Genomic DNA, 22214 nt, shown 5'->3' with positions numbered 1-22214 from the left:
GTGAGAGCTTCATGTTGATCTGTTTCCTCCTGACGTGAAGCAGAGTGCAGCTAATTTAACGGTTAATTAGCAGATCCTGTTTAGCTCGTTATGAAACTGTGCACGTACACACAAAGTGAACACGAGGCCTTCAGAAATGTGAAGCCCTGCAGTGAAAGCTGAAAAGTGACACACAGCAGTCTGACATGACAAGTTCACTCTTTTATTGCCTTCTGTGCTGTAATACAGGGATTCATCAGAAAAAGTACAAAAAGGTAAAGCTATTATAAAATATACAAAAACATACAGGCATTCAAATATAAAGGGGCGTACATCTGTGCTGATCTTTTTTATACAAAACTACAAGAATGAGGCGATCTAGCATCGTTAATGTGCTCATCACTTTACACACAGCGCCCTGCGAGGCCTCCCGCTGTCAGCCTAACGTGGCTCGATGATGACAGACTGGTCGGGAGAGGCTGATGGTATGACTGAGGGATGCAGGCGGAGGGATTTCCTGCTGACGACGTGACGTCAACTTCACGAGGGTTTTTTGACTCGTATGAAAACCAGCACTCAGACGTGAAAAGGCCACCATGAGACAAAATCTAGAAAGTGCAGATCAATCAACGACAGACCACAGCTTCAGTGACACTTTAAACTTCTTAACGTCCCTTTTTCAAAAGCCTAAACCAGTTTCCTCCTCGACAGTCTTCACACTGCACAGTCAGTTGTGGCGTCAAACTAGTTTCTATGAGTCAAGTTTTTACACGAGAAGAGCCAAATTAGCACTGGGAGTGGTGATAACACTTCATCTTCATAACTCCTTTTTTGAATGATGCTATTCTACTGTGGTAAAAACAAAAACAACCTGCTATAAATACATCATATTTAACAAACCGTACAAAACACATCAAGTATAAACAGCACTAAGAGAAACAGACGGATGCTGTGAGACTATGAGTGAACGGCGTGTGATGCTGCTCATGATGTCATAATATTTGGTGCTTATATCTAATATCTACAGTACTTTGAATACAGCTGGTTTACAGACAGCTGACCGGACGTCGTACGATGTCTTAGATTCATCCTTAATTCCGTCGCGCTCATCTTGTGGTTTCTGTCCGTCGTTTGAAAGCGTTTGTTTTTCGTCGCGGCGGCTTCGCTCAGTGATGGGTGGGAAAGTGGATGTGCTGGAGGTGTTTTCTTCTTCTTTTAAGTGTACAAATATGTCAGCCGCATCGAGAGCAGATGTACGATTCTACGCCAGAAGCTTTCAGATACATGTCGTCCTCATTAACGTGAAGAGCAGCAGACCCAGTGAAGGCTACACAGGCTCTGTGGAAAGACACTTTGGATTGGTCCGGTGATTGGAGGGGTTTCTGATTCCCCCTTTTGATGATCTTGCCAGGATGTGCCCTCCTCCTCCTCCTCCTCCTCAGTCTGGTATTCTTCCTCTGTGGTGTCCTGTTCGCTCGGTGTGGTGATCAGATCACTTCCTGGAGAGGAGCTGGTTCTCCAGCTGCTCCAGACGAGCGGTCATCCCCGTCAGTGGACAGCTGATTAAGGAATAATAGTAATGACATACAGACCTTAACCGTAAGCATGGACATCCATCAGAGTTTGGACAAATGTCAAAGATTTGTCAGTTTTCAAATTAAGACGTTTATTTTTTGGTATTTAGATGTTTTCAGTGACATTTGGTCGACCAACAAAACATCTATTAAAGGTGCGGTGTGAAGGATTTAGAGGCATGTTTTCATACGTTTAATCACCTGACAATAATGTGTTTCTCTACGTCAGAACGAGCTCTTGAACTCTACAGAAGGAGCAGGACTGTCATGTTTCTACAGCAGCCCAGAACGGACAAACCACACGCTGACTCCAGAGAGCGTCCTTCATGTTTTTCATGCTTTTAGCTGCCACTGCAGGCGGGTGAGGTCAGGGCCTTTCAGCTGGCTGCAACCTGTAACCTCACCACTAGATGGCACTAAATCCTCCACACTGGACCTTTAAAGGCTGGAGTTATCAAGACCACAGGCAACAATCTGTGTGTATACTTCATGGTGCTTTTGTTGGGGACTATTTTCAGCGGCGGATGAATCCACATTTGATGTATTGAGTGTTTGTGGCAGCAGGACGGTGTGTGTGTGTGTGTGTGTGTGTGTGTGTGTGTGTGTGTGTGTGTGTGTGTGTGTGTGTGTGTGTGTGTGTGTGTGTGTGTGTGTGTGTGTGTGTGTGTGTGTGTGTGTGCGTGTGTGTGTGAACAGCAGTGAGGCTCACTGATGTGTTTTTAATGGCTCAGATGAAAAAGATTGAACTTGGTTTTTGTCTTTTCATGCATTTTGCTGATAATCTGCTACACAGAATATCGGCGTATTGAAGAATGCTGACGTTTTTCCTGATTTGTTTGTTACACGGTGAGGCTTGGGCCAGTTGTGGGAAGAATTTGGGGCTGATGTGAGGTATGTTTTTGTCGAGGGACTTTGCTCGACTCAAAGCCCAAATAAGTTCCACATCTGTAACACACATTACACATCGTTTTTCATCTTTCCACTGAATCCAGAGTGTAATTGACCAGGTTAACCTAAAGGAACGAACCCACAGAGGGATTTCACCCAGTTCTGGTGTATTTTAGTCTTAGTCAGTGGTCACTACATCTGTCTGTCCCAGTTTGAACTGCCACCAGTTTGTCACCACAGATCACTGCAGCTTTTAAAGAATCTCTAACTGCTTGTCGCTGCAGAGAAACGGCTGGTGGCTCGTTCTGGTTGCTGGTGTTGGATGAAGACGTTTTTCTTTAAAGGATATGCTTCTGTGTGAGCTGCTCCAGGCTGCTCATGGTGGCCTGCTGGAACTCCACCAGACTCTCACAGGCACATGGATCCTTCACCTCGATCTCCCCCTGACTCTCCTCTGCAGAGGCACAAAGAGGGACAGGAAATGAGGTTACAGGCAGCAAACGACGCCTTCCCTTCATCTGTTTAATGACACGTTACAACCTCACACCATGCAGGTGTTCGTTACTTATGGGAGAAATATTTTGTCATTGTGTTACGTTTCAGTGCTTTTTCTGCAGCTGTCAGCAGATGAAGCCACAGGACAAAACGTGAGTCTCATCTTTATGTTGAAAGTAAAGCAGCCTCCTGCAGGGATCTGCACAGCATTAGGTTCTATATACAGCTGCTGTCAGTTGTTAATATGCTGCCACACATCAACGAGACTTTGAGGACGTATCCTACGCTGCAGGCGGAGCGTCGCACCTGGGCAGACGTTGAGTTTGAGGTTCTCAGCGATGGTGCTGATGGCAGTGAAGTCGGTGGTGTAGTAGAAATGTTTCTCCACAGGCTCAGATGCGATCTCACGAAGTTCATCCTCCACAGCTTTTCCAACACCCACCGCATACATGGTGATACCTGCGTGCATGGAAACAAACGCAGCAAACACTCATTTAATGTCAACTTCACAGCAGTGGGGGCCAGATGATTAGTCCTCCGTCACTTAGATCAAGACCACGAGCTGCAGATGTAGTTTGACCCCCACACTCATTGAGTCTTACCGGCTTCTTTGGCCTTCTTGGCGAACTCTGTGATGTCGTCCTGCGAGCGCCCGTCGGTGAACACCAGTCCGATTCGTGGGATGTTGCGGCTGGCAGGACGAGCGCCCTCTGCCTCTGAGAAGCTGTTCTCCACCATGTGTTTAAGGGCCAGACCTGTCATGGTGCCTTTCTCCATGTATTGAACCTAGACAAGCACAAGACACAGGTGTTATAAGTGAATCAGGAGAGAGTTGACGGACGCTCATAATGTGGCATTTCTTTCACCATGGACTCAGAATCTGCTCCTGCTGGACGTCCATGACATAAAAGTCTCGATCGTGTTGCTTTGACTTATTCAGCAGGTCGGTGCAGGTTGTTCACAGGCAGCTGATGCATCAGGTATGAAACCATAATGTGACAGAGAAGCAGCAGCTTTACCTTCATGACTGCAGCTTTGATCTCGTCAGCCGTGTGGTACATGTTGAGAGGGAACTCTGTCCTGACGCGGCTGGAGTACTGAACCAGGCCGACTCTGGTGCCGTGAGCAGACACGTCCAGAGAGTCCACGACCTGGAGCACAGGAGCAGGTGAGCGATACCCATCAGACACAGGTGCAGGTCCTGTATTAACGTGCTTAAATCTTTCTTGGTTTATTACGGTTATTTAAATAGAAAAATCACGTCATTTTCTGCCCCCTAAAACAAACAACACACTTTTTACCCACAGTTCTGTTGATTTTGTGCTTTTCTTGCTGGATCTGTTGACTGATCCCTCTTCCCACTGTTGGATTACCTTGTATTGGGACCTGAACGTGGTTACTGGTTCTTGATATATACTGGGAACTGCTGGCTAACTCTACCGATCAGCTGTTAGCTGTAAACAAGCGCTGGCTGTTTGGCTGGTGTTACAGATTGAGTGTGATCAGATTAACTGGTGGTGGATGCGTCCCTGCATCTGCTCCGTGCCGGACTGGTTCTTCGTGCAGATGTATTGAATTTGTTGCATTATGGTCTGTTTTCTGTTGTTTGAATACTGCTGCTCTTCATGTGAAAAGTTACCTGGTTAACAAACTTTTTGACCAGCTCAAAGTTTTGAGGGCGGACACTTTTGGAGCCGTCAATCAGAAGCACCAGGTCGATGTTGGCAGACTTGCAGGCTGAAGGAGAGAGAGATACGAAAGAGAGAGCGAGACTGAGAATGAATGCTGACGAATGTTTGCTCTTTAAATTCACAGGCATCATTTCTGTCGCACAGCTGAGCTGGACCCGAATCACAGAAATAAGATGATGATGAAGATGTTTGAGGTGCAGGAATTCATCAAAAATGTTTGTTATCTCGTGTTTATGTTAAAAAAATCTATAGTGGTGCACATACTGTTACTCAGCTGTCGAATATCGATCAATATTCAGTCAGTCAGCCTGAAACTGTTAAAAAACAATAATAATACTTAAATTCTTTGTTCTAATGGAAGCATCCATATATATGACAGATGTGGCCTCAGTGTCACGTGTTAGCTGATATATTGTATTGAAGGGATTCAGATGAAGTAAAATTAGAAAGCTTGCTGCTGCTCTTGTCATGGCAGCAAAGGACGTCTTGCAGTTATGTGTGATGTTGGATCAGATAATGAGGCTGTCTGTGCTGCCGTGAGGCTCCACATGGAGGTGCTGTGGAGGCGTCATGGCAGGCACTCTGGTGTCTCTCTGCTTCCCCTGAGGAAAGGAAAATTCAAAAGATCTCATCTTTGTTCAGCCAGTTCCTCCCAGACAGAACGGAGCTGCTTTTAACATCAGCACAGGAGCTTGATTTCATCTCCTGAGGACCAAGCTCAGTCTGTTCTGATCTGTTTTCAGCTCGGGATGATTCTTCCCTTCGTTAACGCTCATCTGATCGCGCCGTGATGGATGTCGGCGTGGTGGCGTCCTGATTGTTACATGTCAGAGCTCAGCAGCGCAGGTGATGCACCACAGATCTGGGTTCTGTGTGTGTTCTGGTTTATCTCTGCGGGTGTAGACTGAATTCAGGCGAATGTGATGACGATGCTGACCTTCATCCTGCACCTGCAGCATTTGGTCCCACAGGACCTCCAGGGTCTTAGTCTCCCTGCATGAGCCTGAGTGATCTCACACTCTGGGACGCTGTCTTGAGTGTGACTGTTCAGATGATTTTATAAGAAACAGGATTCATCTCAGTGGACTTACTGCCGCAGCTCTTGCCGTCCTCCTGCAGCAGCTGTCCCTCTGGACAGATGCAGTAATAAGATCCTGGAGTGCTCACACACTGGTGCTCACAGCCATGCTCCACTGTGTTACACAGGTCCATGTCTGCAAACACAAGTCAGAAAACACACGTGACATTATGTACCACACCTGCACAGACACACACAAACCAGCTGGAAACTAACTGCGTACATTTACACAGGTACTAGTACATGTGAGGGATTGGTGCTTGGCTGTTGATGGATGGATGAGAAGTTTTCAAAGAGTTTTAGAGACTATTTTCAGCCTGTCGGTCTGCAGAGACGTTATGGACACACGTTCACACATGTTAATCAGACAGCTGGCTCCTCTCAGTCCGTCCTTCAGATGTTTTTGAGGCAACAAACTGACCCTGAAGTGCATTTTAAATCAGAGAACACACACAGGATGGGCTGAGGAGAGCTGTGCTGCTGTGACATTCACTGACTTGTGCAGGTCTTCTTGTCTTTGTTGAGTTTGAATCCTTTGTTGCAGTCGCAGGTGAAGACGCCGGGCGCGCTGACGCAGATCTGTTCACAGTCGTGCTTCCCCTCGGCACACAGGTCAATGGCTAGATAACACACATACACACACACACACACACACACATTTATTTATAACTAATGGAACTGTGGAACATTGTGTGTGATTGTTTCGGGTGTTTGCTTTGTTTCTGTGTGTGTGTGCTTCTACATGTGAAGTGAAGCCAGAGGATCATGTAAACACAGAAGATGATGCCACTGACCACAAACTGAGGACAGTTAGAGACAGAGCAAAGTCTCCAAACTGCTTTACAATGACAGGAAACAGGAAGTCGTCACATTTAAGACGCTGGAAGGAGCAACTACTTCATGTTAGCACTCAAAGGACAGACATTACTAATCGATTATCACAATGAACGAACGGAAAAACCACTTCAACGTGCTGCAGGATGGATGCACCTGGAGTGCACACCTGTACCTGTGTGTGAGTGTGTGTGCGTGCGTGCGTGTGTGCATGCGTGCGTGCGTGCATGCGAGGGCCTAACGTGAGCAGGTCTTCTTGTCCTCATTCAGTGTGAATCCTTTGTTGCAGTCGCAGGTGAAGACGCCGGGCGCGCTGACGCAGATCTGTTCACAGTCATGTTTCCCCTCAGCACACAGGTCAATGGCTAGATAACACACACACACACACATTGAGTTAAACAGTGTGTGTGTGTGTGTGTGTGTGTGTGTGTGTGTGTGTGTGTGTGTGTGTGTGTGTGTGTGTGTGTGTGTGTGTGTGTGTGTGTGTGTGTGTGTGTAATGCTCTGGTGTAAATATATTTTCCAGGGACGCTGCTTCTTTTTTTTCTGTGCATTTCTATAAAAACACTCCTGAACATTCGATCCAAAGAGCATTTTTCAGCTGTTAGATCTTTGTTGGACTTTGCTTGAACAGCTCGTCCACACAGGAGTCGTTTCAGTGAAGTATTTCAGCCGACCGCCTCACATTCATCTGACGGGACGGAGCAGATGTCCTCCCCTTTTAAAATGAAAGTTTTTACCTGCTATGTGGACAGAAATGTGACACAAAGTCTATTTCTTCCCATTTCAAGTCTGTCTTCTGCTTCCTTTCCTGTGTGCTGTTTTCTGCACGCTGTTAAAGCCTAAATGACCTACACTCAGTGTTGTCCTTGAACGCATCATGTGTTGCCACAGATGGAGGACTGAAGCGGCTGCTGTCCGTCTAACGTGCCGCTCAGACTGTCTGTGTGGACACGATGTTAGCGCTCTCTGATAAAACAGAGCAAATACCAGATGTTCATTTCTAGAAATGACGGTCAGCATCGTCACGAGGGTGAATCACAAAATCTGTGACGTTCCTTCATTCAGTTGGATTTCTTTCTAATAATGAGTGTAATCATCTGGCTCATAACCTCTAATGATGCATTCAGATGTCATTTATAACCCAGCTGTTGTGGTTTTTGGGTTAAACGCAGTGACTTGATGTGTCGCACGGCTTCCAGTGGACAGTCCACAGGTTGTCCACAGGTAGGAAATTGTCTTCATGTCTCGTTGTGCAGGTTTTGCTGAGACGTCTTTACGTGCGTGCGTGCGTGCGTGCGTGCGTGCGTGCGTGCGTGCGTGCGTGCGTGCGTGCGTGCGTGTGTGCCTGGCCATGGGCATGAATATGTACACACATGCTGGACGCGTGCAGTCTCGTGCACACGATGTGTGTTTGTGAACACATTATGAGACTGTCGTCGTGTTTCCAGCTCATAGATCTTGAAAACACTGAGATAAGAGTGTTCGTGCTGCCGTTGAAGGTTTAGCACTGAGCAGTTAATGATAAACTCTTTCAGTCTCATCCAGTTTTATCAGCTGCTGATAAACAAAATGCCGCTTTCATCCACTCTCAGCTCGATGCCCTTCGCTCGGACTCCCTCCGTCGTCTCCAGCTGGAACTGATCACATCAGCCTGTGCTTGTCTCCCTGCGCTGGCTGCCGGTTAGATTTCATATTAATTCAACATTTTATTGCTCTTAAATTAATTTCTGATCTGTTGACGGAGGCCTGCTGGTTCATCCCAGGTCAAAGTTTATGACTGAGGATGATCAGCACACTGTGGGACTCCTTCTTTTAAGTCTCCTCTTAAAACTTTCTTTTGTTTTATTCCTATTTATTTGATCTTATTCAGTTCATTTTATTCATTTAATTATTTTAAGCATTATTGCTTGGATCGAGTGTATAACAGTGAAAAGATACTGAAGCAACAGCGTCATTTTTGCTTCCATCCTGCGACGATTCCTCACATTGAAAAGGGAAAAGGCATCTGCACACGAGCTGGTCTCTACAGAGGATGTAACCGCACATTCTTTGTAGTCATGGCTTCATTTTGGAGAGCCAGTAAATCCCAACAAAGCTGTTTGAGATTCACATCAAGAAAGTTGCAGCCAGAGATGGAAATACTTCAGATATATTCCCATTTCAGAGTCAGTTACCTGCTAACTGGTGTTAGCACACAGACAGGAAATGTGTAATGTTTGCGGCTCTCTTTTGAGGTAATATAATATAATATAATATAATATAATATAATATAATATAATATAATATAATATAATATAATATAATATAATATAATATAATATAATATAGGGCTGCACGGTGGCGCAGCAGTTAGTGCGCGTGCCTCACAGCAAGAAGGTTGCCGGTTCGATCCCCGGGTCAGGCGGGGCCTTTCTGTGTGAAGTTTGCATGTTCTTCCCGTGCATGCGTGGGTTCTCTCCGGGCACTCCGGCTTCCTCCCACAGACCAAAAACATGCTCATTAGGTTAATTGATGACTCTAAATTGTCCGTAGGTGTGAGTGTGAGTGTGAATGGTTGTTTGTCCTTTCATGTGGCCCTGCAATCGGCTGGCGACCGGTTCAGGGTGTACCCCGCCTCTCGCCCATTGTAGCTGGGATAGGCTCCAGCCCCCCGCAACCCCGAAAGGGATAGGCGGTATAGATAATGGATGGATAATATAATATAATAATGAGATTCTATCAATGACCACAGATCCAAAGTCAGGCAGGTTTGACTGTAATAAAACTTTTTAATCAAATTTGATCTGCACCTCCATTAAAGCAGCTGCAGACATCTTGGTTTTGTTTCTATCTGTGTCATTAACAGCCGTCGTCGCCAGAAAAATGGCCGTAAAGGTCGACTGTGCGAGCAGATTATCAGACTCATATTTACGTTCATTGTTAGACGTTAGTGACCTCTAGTGGTGGTGGTAACTATGACGGGAGCAGAGGAGGAGGTCAGGTGACGTAGCAGACAGCAGGTGTGTTACTCACCCTGGCAGGTCTTGCCGTCGTCCAGCAGCCTGTGTCCCTGGTCGCAGCGGCAGTGATAGCCGCTGAGCACACTCACACACTCGTGATCACAACTGTGGTTCCCAAACGAACAGTAGTCGATCACTGAGGGGGGAAGCAGCGAGGCCGTGAGCGGCAGAGCAAACAGCAGCAGAGCGTGTGGACTGCATGTATGTTCCTGCCGTCTGACCACAGATCTGACCCGGAACAAGCCGAGAACCCGGAGTTCTGCTGCTGAGGCCGATACCTGCTAACGAAGCCGCCTCACACCTTCTCTTTTAAAGTCTGTCACGCTTCTCAGGACGAGGCCAAGTCGTGTCTTCACAGACGCACAGCGCAGTGTTTGCATCAGGCTCTTCTTTTATTAAAGGACCTGATTAAAGGACGCAGAGTGAAGTGAAATGAAACGGCCTCTTTTCTAGGAACAAACAGCAGCAGGACGACCGTGTGCAGAGCTTGTGAAGGTCAGATCCGTTTCAGCATGAATGAACATGACATGAAGTCAAGCCGAGCTCTCCTCCGACTGTGAAGCCAGGAGCTATCAGCAGGAGTGACTGGACGTTGGCTTTGTGTGTGTGTGTGCGCGTGTGTGCGCGTGTGTGCTATGTGAGACTGACTTGAGCAGGTCTTCTTGTCGTCGTTCAGCTTGAATCCTTTGTTGCAGTCGCAGGTGAAGGAACCAGGAGAGCTGACGCAGATTTGTTCACAGTCATGTTTCCCCTCAGCACACAGGTCGATGGCTGACACACACACACACACACACACACACACACACACACACACACACACACACACACACAGTGGTTTCATGAGTAACTGTCCATTATCACTCGTACTTTCAAAAGTGTACTTGTACATACATAGAATGAATTACTTAATTAAGTAATTAAGTATGTATTAAAAATGAATATACTAATCGTGTGAGATTTAAAGTGGTATTTCAAAGTACTTACAAAGAGTGCACTTTGTTCAAAGTGTATCATAACTTGTACTTAAGTGTACTTTTAAAGAGTACACAAAAATACTTTAAATAGTAATAAAGTGAACTTATGAAACGTGTACTCATGTTCAGGTCCGTTGTAATACACTATTAGCATGTTTAATTAAAGTGTACTTTCATTTGAAGTATATTTCCAGCACATCAGTGATACAATTGTACTGCGAGTGTGTTTTAAATGCTCATGAAACAGTTTCACCGTGTACTTTGGTACACCTCAGGTTTTGATAAAGTTGTGCCAATTTAGCTACTGTTTAGCAACAAGTACACTAAAGTACTGAAGGCGGCAAGCATAGTACATAATGTACTTCAAAAAGTGTAATTTAAGTGGGATATTTTGTTCACTATGAGTCAAACAGTGAAAAGCGACGGTGTTGTGCGTGAGTCCAGCCGTCTGGACTGCTCTGTCTGTGTGTCCTGTGTGTCTCTGTCGTCCTGTCTTACCTGCACACGTTTTCCCGTCGTCGTTCAGGGCGTATCCGGGCAGGCAGAGGCACTGGAAGGAGCCCGGCGAGCTCTCGCAGATGTGCTCGCAGCCGTGGTCCGACTCCAGACACAGATCCACACCTGCAGCAGAGATCAGAGCGACTTCAGCCACCTCAGCTCGGCTCAGCTCGGCTCGGCTCGGCTCGGCTCGGCTCGGCTCGGCTCGGCTCCGGGCGAGGAGCTGCAGGACGTCGTCGTCTGAAAGTCCCTGAAAGCTCCTGACTGAGCGACGGATCCGACATGAACGCAGACTGTGGAGGTTTGCTCGTTTCACCTGAGATCTGTGGATTCTTCTTCTCTGGTCTGAAGCAAACGGAGCTCAGCGGTTCAAAGCTGATTCTTTGTGCACCAACTGAGCAACATTTGACTTAATATCTAAGAACAGATATTAATTCAGGATTGTTTGACAACTGTCAATCAAACCTGATCGACCCACACCCACACAGCCCCCATGAAGTTTTTAATATTTAACTAGTAATAAATAAGAATTTAGGATGTTTTCTTGAACTTTTGTCTAAAATGGGTAAATCTTCAGTTTGATGCAGTTTGTGTTTTTATTCCACACACAAAAACCTGCTGCCTACATCACCCACAATGCAACTCACCTGCCGACGGTTTCAGGTGTGTTATGCTAGCAGCAGCCTGCAGCAGAGACGAGGAGCAAACTGGACATTTATCAGACTTCACAGCTCCGTCTGGAGATGCTAAAGGTTTGAAACACCTGGAGGCTGATGAGGAGTTCCTGTTTAATGTTGAATGATTTGATTAGAGAGAGTTTTCAGGCTTCCCAAACATCCGTGTTATGTTCTTTAATTCATTTATTCTGTCTCAGATGTTTGTGTTTCTGCCTTTTCTCTCCTTTTCCATCTCTCATGAAGCAAAGCCAGAGGTTTTTCACGCAGCCGCCCGGTCTGGAGTAACAGCAGCACGAGGAAAAGTCCTGCACTTCAGGGATTTCAGCAGGCTGTTATGAGAAAGTATTAGGTTCTGTGGGGTTAGATGGGCCCGGGGATTTTTTCTATTGGCCGAGACGTTCACCGTGTTTTTAATTACATAAAGAATCTGGTGTTGCCCCGGATGAAGCCGGCGGCATGAAACTTAAATTCCAGAGACTTGGCTGCACTTTTCTACGTGTCTGATGTTAACGTGACTTCGAATGAAAGTTTTCGGTTTGTGGCATAAAACGTGAAGCTCTTCACTCGCTTCAGGTGGAGATTCAGCTAAAATATGATGTCAAATCCGTAAAGAATTAGTCGTCTCGGGCGTTTTATGAGCTTTCTTTTGTCTGGATTTAATGTGAGGATTTAAGTTTTCACCTTCCAGTCAAATGATTTCATTTTGTTGAATTTTGGGTGATTTCATATCCTGTTCTCTGCTAAAACTCCCTCTGACAAGAAAACCTGTAATAAAGCCTGAAACTCATCCAAACCCAGTCAAAGTGAACACAAGCCAAACGTTACGTGATCCCGCTCGTGATGACACGTTTGTCTAAACATCCACTTTTACAGGAAACTCCTCGTCTTTTAAAGATGGATTGAAAAATGGTTTTGGCAAATATGATAATGAAAATACCAAAAGTAGATTTTTAGTCAGTGAGGTCATTTCCTGTCCTGCAGTCTCACCACAGAGCTTGTCCTGGAACTGGAGCCCGAACTGGTGGATGAGATCGAAGGACTCCACCAGGAAGACGTGGTCCTCAAAGGGCGGAGATGCCATGGCCCTCAGAGACGTCATGTCGGCTCGGGCCACCCCCACGGCGTAGATCTCGATGCCTTTCTCTCGGGCCTCAGCTGCCACCTCCGCCACACGGTCCTGAGGACGTCCATCGGTCACGATCACAGCCACGTTGGGGACCTGAGGGACAGAAAACCTCCAGATCAGAGCTCAGGTCAGGCAGGGAGGACGTGGTGTGAGGCCCACGGAGACGTCTCATCACAGATGAAGATATGAACTGTTTCTATGTTCTTTCATGATATAAACGGTATGAAACCGAGACGAATAAATACAAGCTGTGAACACAAACTTCAAAACCTGTCTCACCTTCGGCCTGTCTCCCGCCTCAGCAGTAAAGGCGGCATTCATCACGTATTTGATGGCGAGGCCGGTCATGGTGCCCTGAGCGAGGGGAATGATCTGGTTGATGCCTTTCACCATGGCGTCCAGCTTGGCGTGGGTCTTCAGAGAGAACTCACTGCGGACCTGAAGACCAACGAGGACAGAGACATCAAAGAGAGACAGCAGACAGTGGACAGTGTCCACTTATCACATCATCGCAGTTTTATCCTCAACGTCACCCACAAAGACGCCGTATGAAAATGAGCTCCCTCTGATCTGAGGACAGCGTTTGTTACATTTTGATATACATGTATTGGTTAGCATGTTAGCATGCTAACATTTGCTAATCAGCACTCAACACAAAGTACAGCTGAGGCTGATGGGAAAGTCTTTGGTTTTGCAGGTATTTAGTCATAGATCAAAGTGCCGGAAAGATCTGAATGTTGATCTGATGAAAAGTTCATCCTGAGGGGAACGTGAACGTCCGACAATCCGTCTGACAGACAGGCGGCGCTAACATGGCTGAAAACGAGCAGATGAAGCGCAGTATGGATGAAGATCTGGATGCTGTGCTCCTTCGGTACCTGGCTGGAGTACTGAACCACCCCCACTCTGGTGGCGTTGAGTCCGATGTCCAGAGTGTTCAGGATGTCGATCATGAACTTCCTCATGGTCTCAAACTCGTGTGGCCTGACGCTGCGGGAGCTGTCGATGAGGAAGACCAGATCCACCGGACCAGACTTACATTTCTGCTCCGGACCTGGAAGAGGGAGCAGAGACGGTCCTGAAAAGAGCTGAAAACTGATTTTAATCTGTTTCTGATGGAGGACTGAGGCAGAATATAGTTTAAAAAAGCAATGAAAGAACACCGAAGATGTTTTTGAACATTAACGCCGTTTGTCAGAAAAATGTTGTTGACAAGAAGTTAATATAAATGAAAACAGAGTCACTTGTGTTCGTGTATGTTAGGAGCTCAGTGTGTCCTCGTAGGCGAGTGCGTGTGTGTGTGTGTGTGTGTGTGTGTGTGTGTGTGTGTGTGTGTGTGTGTGTGTGTGTGTGTGTGTGTGTGTGTGTGTGTGTGTGGTTTTCAGTTTTCCATTTTCTTCGCTCAGCAGCAGCAGCTCCTCTTCGCTCTCTGGTTTCACTCTCATGCTGTTGACCACCTGAACTCTCCTTCAGCTTCAGCTGCCACAGGCTCCTGTTTCTCTCTTTAACTTTCAGCATCAGTCCGAGTTGTAACATCATCACAGGGCGCTCATGAGCGAGGTATGAGGTGCGTCTGTGTTTGGGCATTATGGGATGGAGAGGAGCTGTGTGATTGATGCACGTCCAGAGCTTCTTCACAGAGGCTGAGAGGCAGCGCAGAGGAGGCTCGGCATCAGCTCAAGTGTGAGGATGTCAGCTCGAGCGTGAGGACGTCAGCTCGAGCGTGTGGACGTCAGCTCGAGCGTGTGGACGTCAGCTCGAGCGTGAGGACGTCAGCTCCAGTGTGAGGACGTCAGCTCGAGCGTGAGGATGTCAGCTCGAGTGTGAGGACGTCGGCTCGAGCGTGTGGACGTCGGCTCGAGCGTGAGGACGTCGGCTTGAGCGTGAGGACGTCAGCTCGAGCGTGAGGACGTCGGCTCGAGTGTGAGGACGTCAGCTCAAGTGTGTGGACGTCAGCTCGAGTGTAACACATCAGCTCCAGTGTGAGGACGTCAGCTCAAGTGTGTGGACGTCAGCTCGAGTGTAACACATCAGCTCCAGTGTAACACATCAGCTCCAGTGTGAGGACGTCAGCTCCAGTGTGAGGACGTCAGCTCCAGTGTGAGGACGTCAGCTCGAGTATGAGGACGTCAGCTCGAGCGTGAGGACGTCAGCTCGAGCGTGAGGACGTCAGCTCGAGCATGTGGACGTCAGCTCGAGCGTGAGGACGTCAGCTCTTGTGAGAGGACGTCAGCTCCAGTGTGTGGACGTCAGCTCCAGTGTGAGGACGTCAGCTTGAGTGTGAGGACGTCAGCTCGAGTATGAGGACGTCGGCTCGAGTGTGAGGACGTCAGCTCGGGTGTGAGGACGTCAGCTCGAGCGTGTGGACGTCAGCTCGGGTGTGAGGACGTCAGCTCGAGCGTGTTGCTGCTTTTAAAGCCTGAGAGAAATACGCCGCCTCATCGTCTGCATGTAGAAATCAAGTCAGCTGCAGGTATAAACCACGTCCAGATGTTTACAGTAGGTCTGATATGTAAACACATTACATTAGTGATGAAGTCATGATTCATGTGTTCATTCTGTTCAGGACCTGCTGCTGTAATGTTTAAAGGAGTCGTCACCATGGGACATTCATTCTGTCATATTCTTATTCCTAAACAATGAAAATAGCAAAGTGTACACAAGTTTCCACAGAAGGCAGAGAGTCCACGTCTGTTCTCACAGCTTAGACCTCTCGAATGGAGGGAGCTAATAAAAGCTGTTTGTCTTCTGTCTTAATCTTTTTCCTCTGTCTTCCCACAGTCCCGGCAGACTGACCTGCTTTTGGCCTGGCGGTGGCGAGGACGGCCAGGGCCAACAGAATGAAGCCGCTCAGTCCTCTCAGCTGTCTCATCTTCATCCTGATGATAGCGATCTAGCAGACCGGGCGCTCACAGCTGGACTCGTCTGGAACTGGATCAGACTGCGAGGGGGGAGAGATGGCGGGTGAGATAGAGGGACAGCAGAGGGAAACATGAGCTGCTGAAGTGCCCTTTAGCAGGACGCAGACCGATGCAGCTTCGTGGCTGATTGACACTTCTTTACAGACATTTTAACAGCTTTGTCCTAATCACACAGTTCATGTTAAGGTTCAGCTTTCTGGCGTTAATGATAATAACAACACGTTGGATCATCTGAGGGTGGAACACAAAACACATGAAGAAGTCTTTCCTCCCATTGTGTTCAGATCACATCCTGTTTAACGTCGCCCTCTGCTGGTCACCTTTTTCTTGACGCGTGTCACTTAATCACAAACAGTGACGTATTTTTCATCCTTTGGAAGCAGAGAGCAGCAGGTTTAACCAGCTGCAGTGATGTTTGCAGTAACGAGCCATCAGAAACCGTCTGTTTCCTCTAACCGTGACCACTGCTTGTCCCTCACCATAGCCAAGCAGATACTTTACCACAAACCGTGATTTGTCCTCTGCCTCTTCCAAACAGTTTTTGAGCCTAAATCGAACCAGAGATGTTCCAAACAGCTTAACTCTGTGGTTTTTAAAGAGTCTGAGGGCAGAGGAAGGAAACATCGACCTTCTGTCTATCAGCTTCACCACTGAAGGCTGAGCAAAGGGGAGACAAACCCGATGTGTCCTCTACGAGACGAGGACTACGTCTTATCCAGAACAGCTTCATCTGAATCTGCTAACTCCACCGCTTCTGTCTGTTTTCCCTTCGAGTGTCACGTCAGTCTGTTGTGAGCGATTAGAGTGTAAGCGCTCCAGTAAATTCCTGCCCTGTGTGTTCATAGAGCGATAATAAAGTGGATGGAGGGTTTGTGTCGCAGAGGGACATTCCAGCCCTGCCCATCGTAAAACACTCGGCTGCAAACACCTGGAGAAGGTGCGCAGCTCCTCCTGTTAATGGACGACTGTGGACAGACGCGCTCAGGCCCTGCAGGCTGTCGGGCCGACCAGCAGCCGTGGTGATAAAGTCTGAGATGTGTTTACATTCAGGGCACGCGCTCAGTTCAAACAGGCGCCATGAAAGCCACGTCTTCCTCAGAGCGGGGTCCTTATCGGGGCCCGACGGCGGCCAGAGCCGCTCAGGTCTGAGTAATGAGTGGACAGATGTGGACGAGCACAAAGGCTCTTTTCTCTGTTTGTGTCTCTGTTTGTCTCGTTGTCTTTCTGTCTGTCGTCCACATGTTTTCTGCGGTGAACGGCGGGTCAGCCAAACATTTGCAGCACATTATTCATGCCTTCAAGAGGAGGCTGCGGCGATGCCTTCAATGACCTGCAGAAAGCACTGTCCTAGTTTAGTCGAGGGTCACCTTCTCTTGATCCACACTCAGCCCAGATTTACTTTACGACTGTCTTTATACCCGAGCTCACAGCACTGAGGGACACTGTCCTCCTTCATAACAGACTGTAAAACAAAGGGCTGCTGGTGTTCACCGTCACCCCCACCCGTCACATCAGGTGGATCTGCTGAAGTCTTTAAGAGGCACCTGAAATATCATTTTTAAACCAGGGTGGATCTCCTGTGGCATCACGTGTTTCTGTCATTACCTCCAGAAACAGGACATGTTCTTTGCTCCTGTTTGTTCGTTAGGTAGCAGGAAGTCAGTCAGTCATACCTGCACACATGTTTAAATCTAATACAGTAACATTAAACCTAAGCCTGGGTCAAAGGTCACTCACTGTTATTCAGCCCTTATCTTAACATTCAAAGATAAAGTTAAGTTAAGAGAAGGGTGCTCAGGTTGTGTATTTTTATCTGATACACACACCAGTAGAGAGATGCTGTAAACTGGTTTGAGAAATCTGAAAATGTTAAGAAAAGTTTAAATTTTATGTATTTAAGTCGATCTGAGACTCAGAGAACCAACCGATTCCAGACTTTGGTCTCAGTCCACGTCTTCTGGGACGAACCTGAAGCGTGTGTGCGTGTGTGTGCACATGCGTGTGTGTGTGCAGGACAAAGACTCCTCAGTATAACTCTGCAGCTAAGTGGCCGTAGCCAGACCTCCACCCCCAACAACCTTTTCCTGTCTCCGCTCACCAAACAACAATCTACGACCATCCTGCTGCTGCCGAGCACGTGCACGCACACGCGCACACACACACACACACACACGCACACGCACTCTGCTCCCCCTCAGCGTGGGTCACAGACCGACATATGTTCTATAATTATCCACAAAGAACATCATTCAGCTCGGACTTCGTACTTTCTCGGTCAACATTTCATTGACTGGATGCTTGAAGGCCTCTTCTTGTGACTCTGAGCCGTTCACAGTGTGTTTCTCACTCAGTCTTAAATATAGAAATGCAGATCCTATTTCCTTCAGTAAACACCTGAAACAAAGTCAAACAGCGTCTGCTCTCAAGCCACCTTTGACTTAATTCATCCAAAACTCTTAAAAGTCTTTTTATTTATAGAATTGAATTCTTTGTCGTAACTGCTGCGTGAAAGGACGATTAACTGAACGAGCTTATTACTGATGTTTAATCTGAAGGAATCTCTTTAAACATAAAACCACAGACGTTCGCCGCCGCGCTGGAGCGTCGGCCCAGCGAACAGTTAACAGAGCTCGTCGTTAAAAAGCAGTCAAAGAGCTGCAGCAGCTGTTGATGTTGGCACAGATGCAACGTTACCACGACAAATGAAACAGTGGCTGTTTCTTAAAAGGTCTCTTCAAGTTCAGGCAGTAAAAATAAACTGTTTGACTTCCTCCAGCAGAGACTCAGAGGGCTGACGGTCAAACTGAGAATCCGCTCTGAGCATCAGCTGCATGAAGCTGACGAACATTTCAAAACACCAAACTCTCCAGAGTCAAGTCAGAAAAAGCATCTTTTCCTTCAGTGAGCGGAGCATTTCTACCACAGTCCAACATTCAAGATTTTACTGAAGTACAAAGTATCATAAGTAACATGTACTGAAAGTATCAAAGTACTTGCTTTGCAGAATGTGTTATTACTACACATATAATGCATTATTAGAGTATTATTACTGCTGCGTTGATGTGTCAGCAGTGAGTGTGGAGCTCATTTTAACAGCTTTATATACTGTTGGATAGTTTCATCTGTAATCATTATATTTTATAAATTTAACGTGTTTTGTTTGTAAAATCTTAAACCAAAAAGTAATTAGTGACTCCAGCTGTCAGCACAGAAAGCTGAAAAACTCAAGTAAAGTACCTTGTTTGTGTAAATGTACTTAGTTACTTTCCCCCGCTGCTGTCTGGAGGACAAAATGAAACTCAGGGTCCAGATTGAGGACATTTCTAAAGACATCATGTGCTTGTCTCTCCTCTGCTTCCTGAAGCAAACAAAGCACAAAGATCTCCTTCAAAGTCTTTCTGAACGATAGAGGAAGAGAAGAAAAGAAGGAACAAAGTGAAGGAAATGAAGCTTCACTGTGGAACTCATCCAATCAGCCAGCAGCTTCCTGTGACGCTGAGCGCAGACCAATGTCAGCTCTGGATTGGCTGTTCCTGCTGCCCCCTGCAGAGCAGGACGCGTTACTGCAGCCTGCAGATCAGACCAGAGTCCAGCATCAGACGAGACGCAGCAGTTCATCTGTTCCTCATCAGCAACAGGATTTTAACTGTTACTGATTGATCTGCCCATTGTTTCTCAATCAACTTATCTATAAAATATCAGAAAAATTAAAGATGAGACAATATAGATACAAAAAATAGATTAAATATATCAGGACAGAATCGATTACATTTGCTAAATTCAGAGAATTTGTCTCAAAACATCAAATTATCAAAAATAGTTACCAGTTAATTTTCTGTTGGTTGATTAATTGATTAATTGACATTTTTCATTTCCATGAATCTGTTGATTGTTTTCTTGATAAGCGTAGGTCAGGTTTCTCTCGTCATGGAGCTTCTGAGTCTCACACATTTCCTCTGCTCTCCGTCAGGATTCGGCTGCATTTTGGCTTCAATCATTACGCGTTTGCTGGTTAAACACGAGCTGATGAATGTGGAAGTGTGATGCGAGCCGGTCACTTTCAGGTAGACGCATCATGTTTCAATGAAAACAGATCATTTTTTGTTTGGATCCGTCGTCGTTCAGACTCTCTAAAGTCTTTCCGTCGCTGCTCGATTGAGTTTGACTGATGCGACTTCGATTCGTCCCTCTGGCATCTCACACCGACATAAACCAAACAAATCTCTTCCACTGACTTTCTAAACATTTTCTGAATCCCTTCACCGCGGTCACAGCTGGCACTCACTAACTCCAGCTGCAGCTCAGCTCTGTCTCTGGAACGAACACGGGATTTATTTACTGTTTGTCGTTTTCTCCCTGCTGTCTGATAGAAAACACAGTCTTGCTGTTTGGTTTCAGCTCTGATGTCTTCAGCAGCTTCTGACTCGAACGCTGAGACCCTGCAGGTCATCGGTCCGCAGGATGAAGATGGTTGAAGCTAAGCAGGAACTCTTGTTCCTCTGAGGCCACAAACTGAGCAGCTAGCTGACTTCCTCAGCCACCGGGTCAACACTGGTGACTTCTGCGGTTTTAAAAGTGTATTAATTTAATTTATAAAAGGAGAAATTTAACATTGTGGGAAAAACACTGATTCTCTTTGTTGGGGAGATTGACGCCGCCCTCAATACGCAGCTACCACCAGCAGCAGGTTAGCTTAGCTTAGCTTAGCATAAAGACTGGAAACAGGGGGAAACAGCTAGCATGGCTCCATCTGTAGATAACAAAATCTGACCACCAGCAGCTCTAAAACTCACTAATTTACAGGTTATATTTTGTTTGTTTAACAGACACTGGAGTCTAAAAAAGTGGTTGAGTGAGATTTAACCCTCAGAAAGAAGGCCAATGAGCATATTTACCAAAAGTGTCAAAGTTTTCCTTTAAAGTGACTCAATGTCACTTTTGAAAGAAGAAATAAGAAATTTTTCCTTTTTACAAGTGAAATTTCATAATGAATACTTTCAGGGGTTTTGCTGCGTCAGTGTTAGCCTCCATGGCTAATATAACTGGTAGCATGTGGTGGCTAATGCTAATGCTAGCAGCTCTGGATGAAGACTCTTCAGTGCTTATTGTTAATGTCACGTCAGGACATTCACCGTCATCCTGTGTTTATTATGTGATTCTGGCATCCTTCACATTATGTGAGGTTTGGCAGTGATTAAAAAAAAAGAGCCAGTTCTGGTGAAACTGGTCCAGTTTATGTGGTTTCTAACATCCAGGGATGTTATAGATTAACTGATCCTACATGTAGGGGCTTTAATAAGGGGGCCTTTGTGTATACGTTACTGATAACCACGTCAGTCGTGTCTGCAGCAGACGTCTGTTTACATGTCACTTCTTGGCATCGTTAAGTCATTTAGAGCTACTGGAATCAATTAGAGCCTTATTAGCAGGCAGGGCGCTGTTTGCTGAGAGCAGCGTTTGACTCTGGGTTGATTAAAAGTCTTTATGGGTGTTATGAGTTTTATACAGGTGTGTTTCTGCTGTCTGCAAACTTTCCCCCACAGGTGTAAATGATAAATAGCCCAGAGAGAGAAACACGTCACGGTTTGTATTTCAGACCAGACGGATAATTTGATGAAAACAAAATGTCACATAAATGTAGAAAAAGGACAGAAAACAATGTGGATCAGGCAGCAGGTATCTGCATGTTTGCCCAGAGAAAGGTGTGTGTGAGAAAGCTGCCGTCCAGCAGCAGGTGATAATCTCTTTATCCACACAAACTGAGCGATACAGTGATGTACACGCACACACACACTCAGCTGACACCAGCGGTCTGATAACAGATCCAGGATGGAGTGCAAACACACACACACACACACACTTAAATACCTTTTCCACCACAGCCTCTACCTGAAGCCCGCAGGTGTGCTGGAACATTGTGTTTACTGGTGAAGTTGCTTCGTCGACTGGCAGACTGATGGACATCTGACGCCATGAGGACGATGACGCTGCGGCGTTAGTGTGTGTCGTGCAGCGTGTGGAGCGTCTGGGTGGGCAGAACCTGAACCAGCATGAGAAGAACAGCCGGAGGATCCGAACCACAGACGACGACTTGACTTCAGGTCAGCAGAACCTTTTATTTCTTCTTAACTTTCCTGATGTTGAACGTCTGTGAGGCTTTAAACATAAACTGCATCGTTTTCATGTTTTGACGTCATGTTGCAGTTCTCATGGTCTGTTCTTTGAGTCTGTAAGAAATTTAAAGCCACGCATCGTCTTCAGTTTAACAGTCTGTTAATTGCATCGAGGATGAGTTTACGCACACACAGTGTGTTCAGCAGCATGAGAACGTCTGATTTCAACAGACCATCAAGCTGCAGCACAAAGCCAGTTTTGTGTTTAGTCAACAGCTGCATGAATCAAATTACACAGATCTTCGACTTCAAGGCTTTGTTTTATTCTCCAGAACAAGATCTGCCAATTGTGCATTTGCTCGTTG

General features: G+C 46.4%; 1 protein-coding gene across 2 annotated transcripts in view; it reads right to left on the bottom strand.

Moving 5' to 3' along the window:
- Nucleotides 1-231: 231 nt before the first annotated feature.
- The window catches only part of matn4 (matrilin 4), a 26196-nt gene continuing 4213 nt past the window's right edge, over nucleotides 232-22214 (bottom strand). The window contains exons 2-17 of one of the 2 annotated variants that reach the window (XM_070958552.1): nucleotides 15612-15756; nucleotides 13694-13869; nucleotides 13095-13253; nucleotides 12677-12908; nucleotides 11013-11135; nucleotides 10189-10311; nucleotides 9554-9676; nucleotides 6782-6904; nucleotides 6203-6325; nucleotides 5719-5841; nucleotides 4576-4673; nucleotides 3956-4087; nucleotides 3539-3722; nucleotides 3243-3395; nucleotides 2791-2895; nucleotides 232-1530 (exon numbers count right to left, since the gene is read on the bottom strand). In XM_070958552.1, coding sequence (XP_070814653.1) covers nucleotides 1472-1530; nucleotides 2791-2895; nucleotides 3243-3395; nucleotides 3539-3722; nucleotides 3956-4087; nucleotides 4576-4673; nucleotides 5719-5841; nucleotides 6203-6325; nucleotides 6782-6904; nucleotides 9554-9676; nucleotides 10189-10311; nucleotides 11013-11135; nucleotides 12677-12908; nucleotides 13095-13253; nucleotides 13694-13869; nucleotides 15612-15693 — 2118 coding nt within the window. In that variant the 5' untranslated portion in view covers nucleotides 15694-15756 and the 3' untranslated portion in view covers nucleotides 232-1471. Of the gene's footprint in view, nucleotides 1531-2779; nucleotides 2896-3242; nucleotides 3396-3538; nucleotides 3723-3955; nucleotides 4088-4575; nucleotides 4674-5718; nucleotides 5842-6202; nucleotides 6326-6781; nucleotides 6905-9553; nucleotides 9677-10188; nucleotides 10312-11012; nucleotides 11136-12676; nucleotides 12909-13094; nucleotides 13254-13693; nucleotides 13870-15611; nucleotides 15757-22214 lie in introns of those variants that run through there. The other variant, XM_070958551.1, reaches the window with a different exon arrangement.

This window comes from Chaetodon trifascialis, chromosome 3, assembly GCF_039877785.1.
Source record: "Chaetodon trifascialis isolate fChaTrf1 chromosome 3, fChaTrf1.hap1, whole genome shotgun sequence".
Taxonomy (NCBI): domain Eukaryota; kingdom Metazoa; phylum Chordata; class Actinopteri; order Chaetodontiformes; family Chaetodontidae; genus Chaetodon; species Chaetodon trifascialis.
Note: the sequence above shows the minus strand (reverse complement) of the source record. Positions and strands in the feature narration are given on the sequence as shown.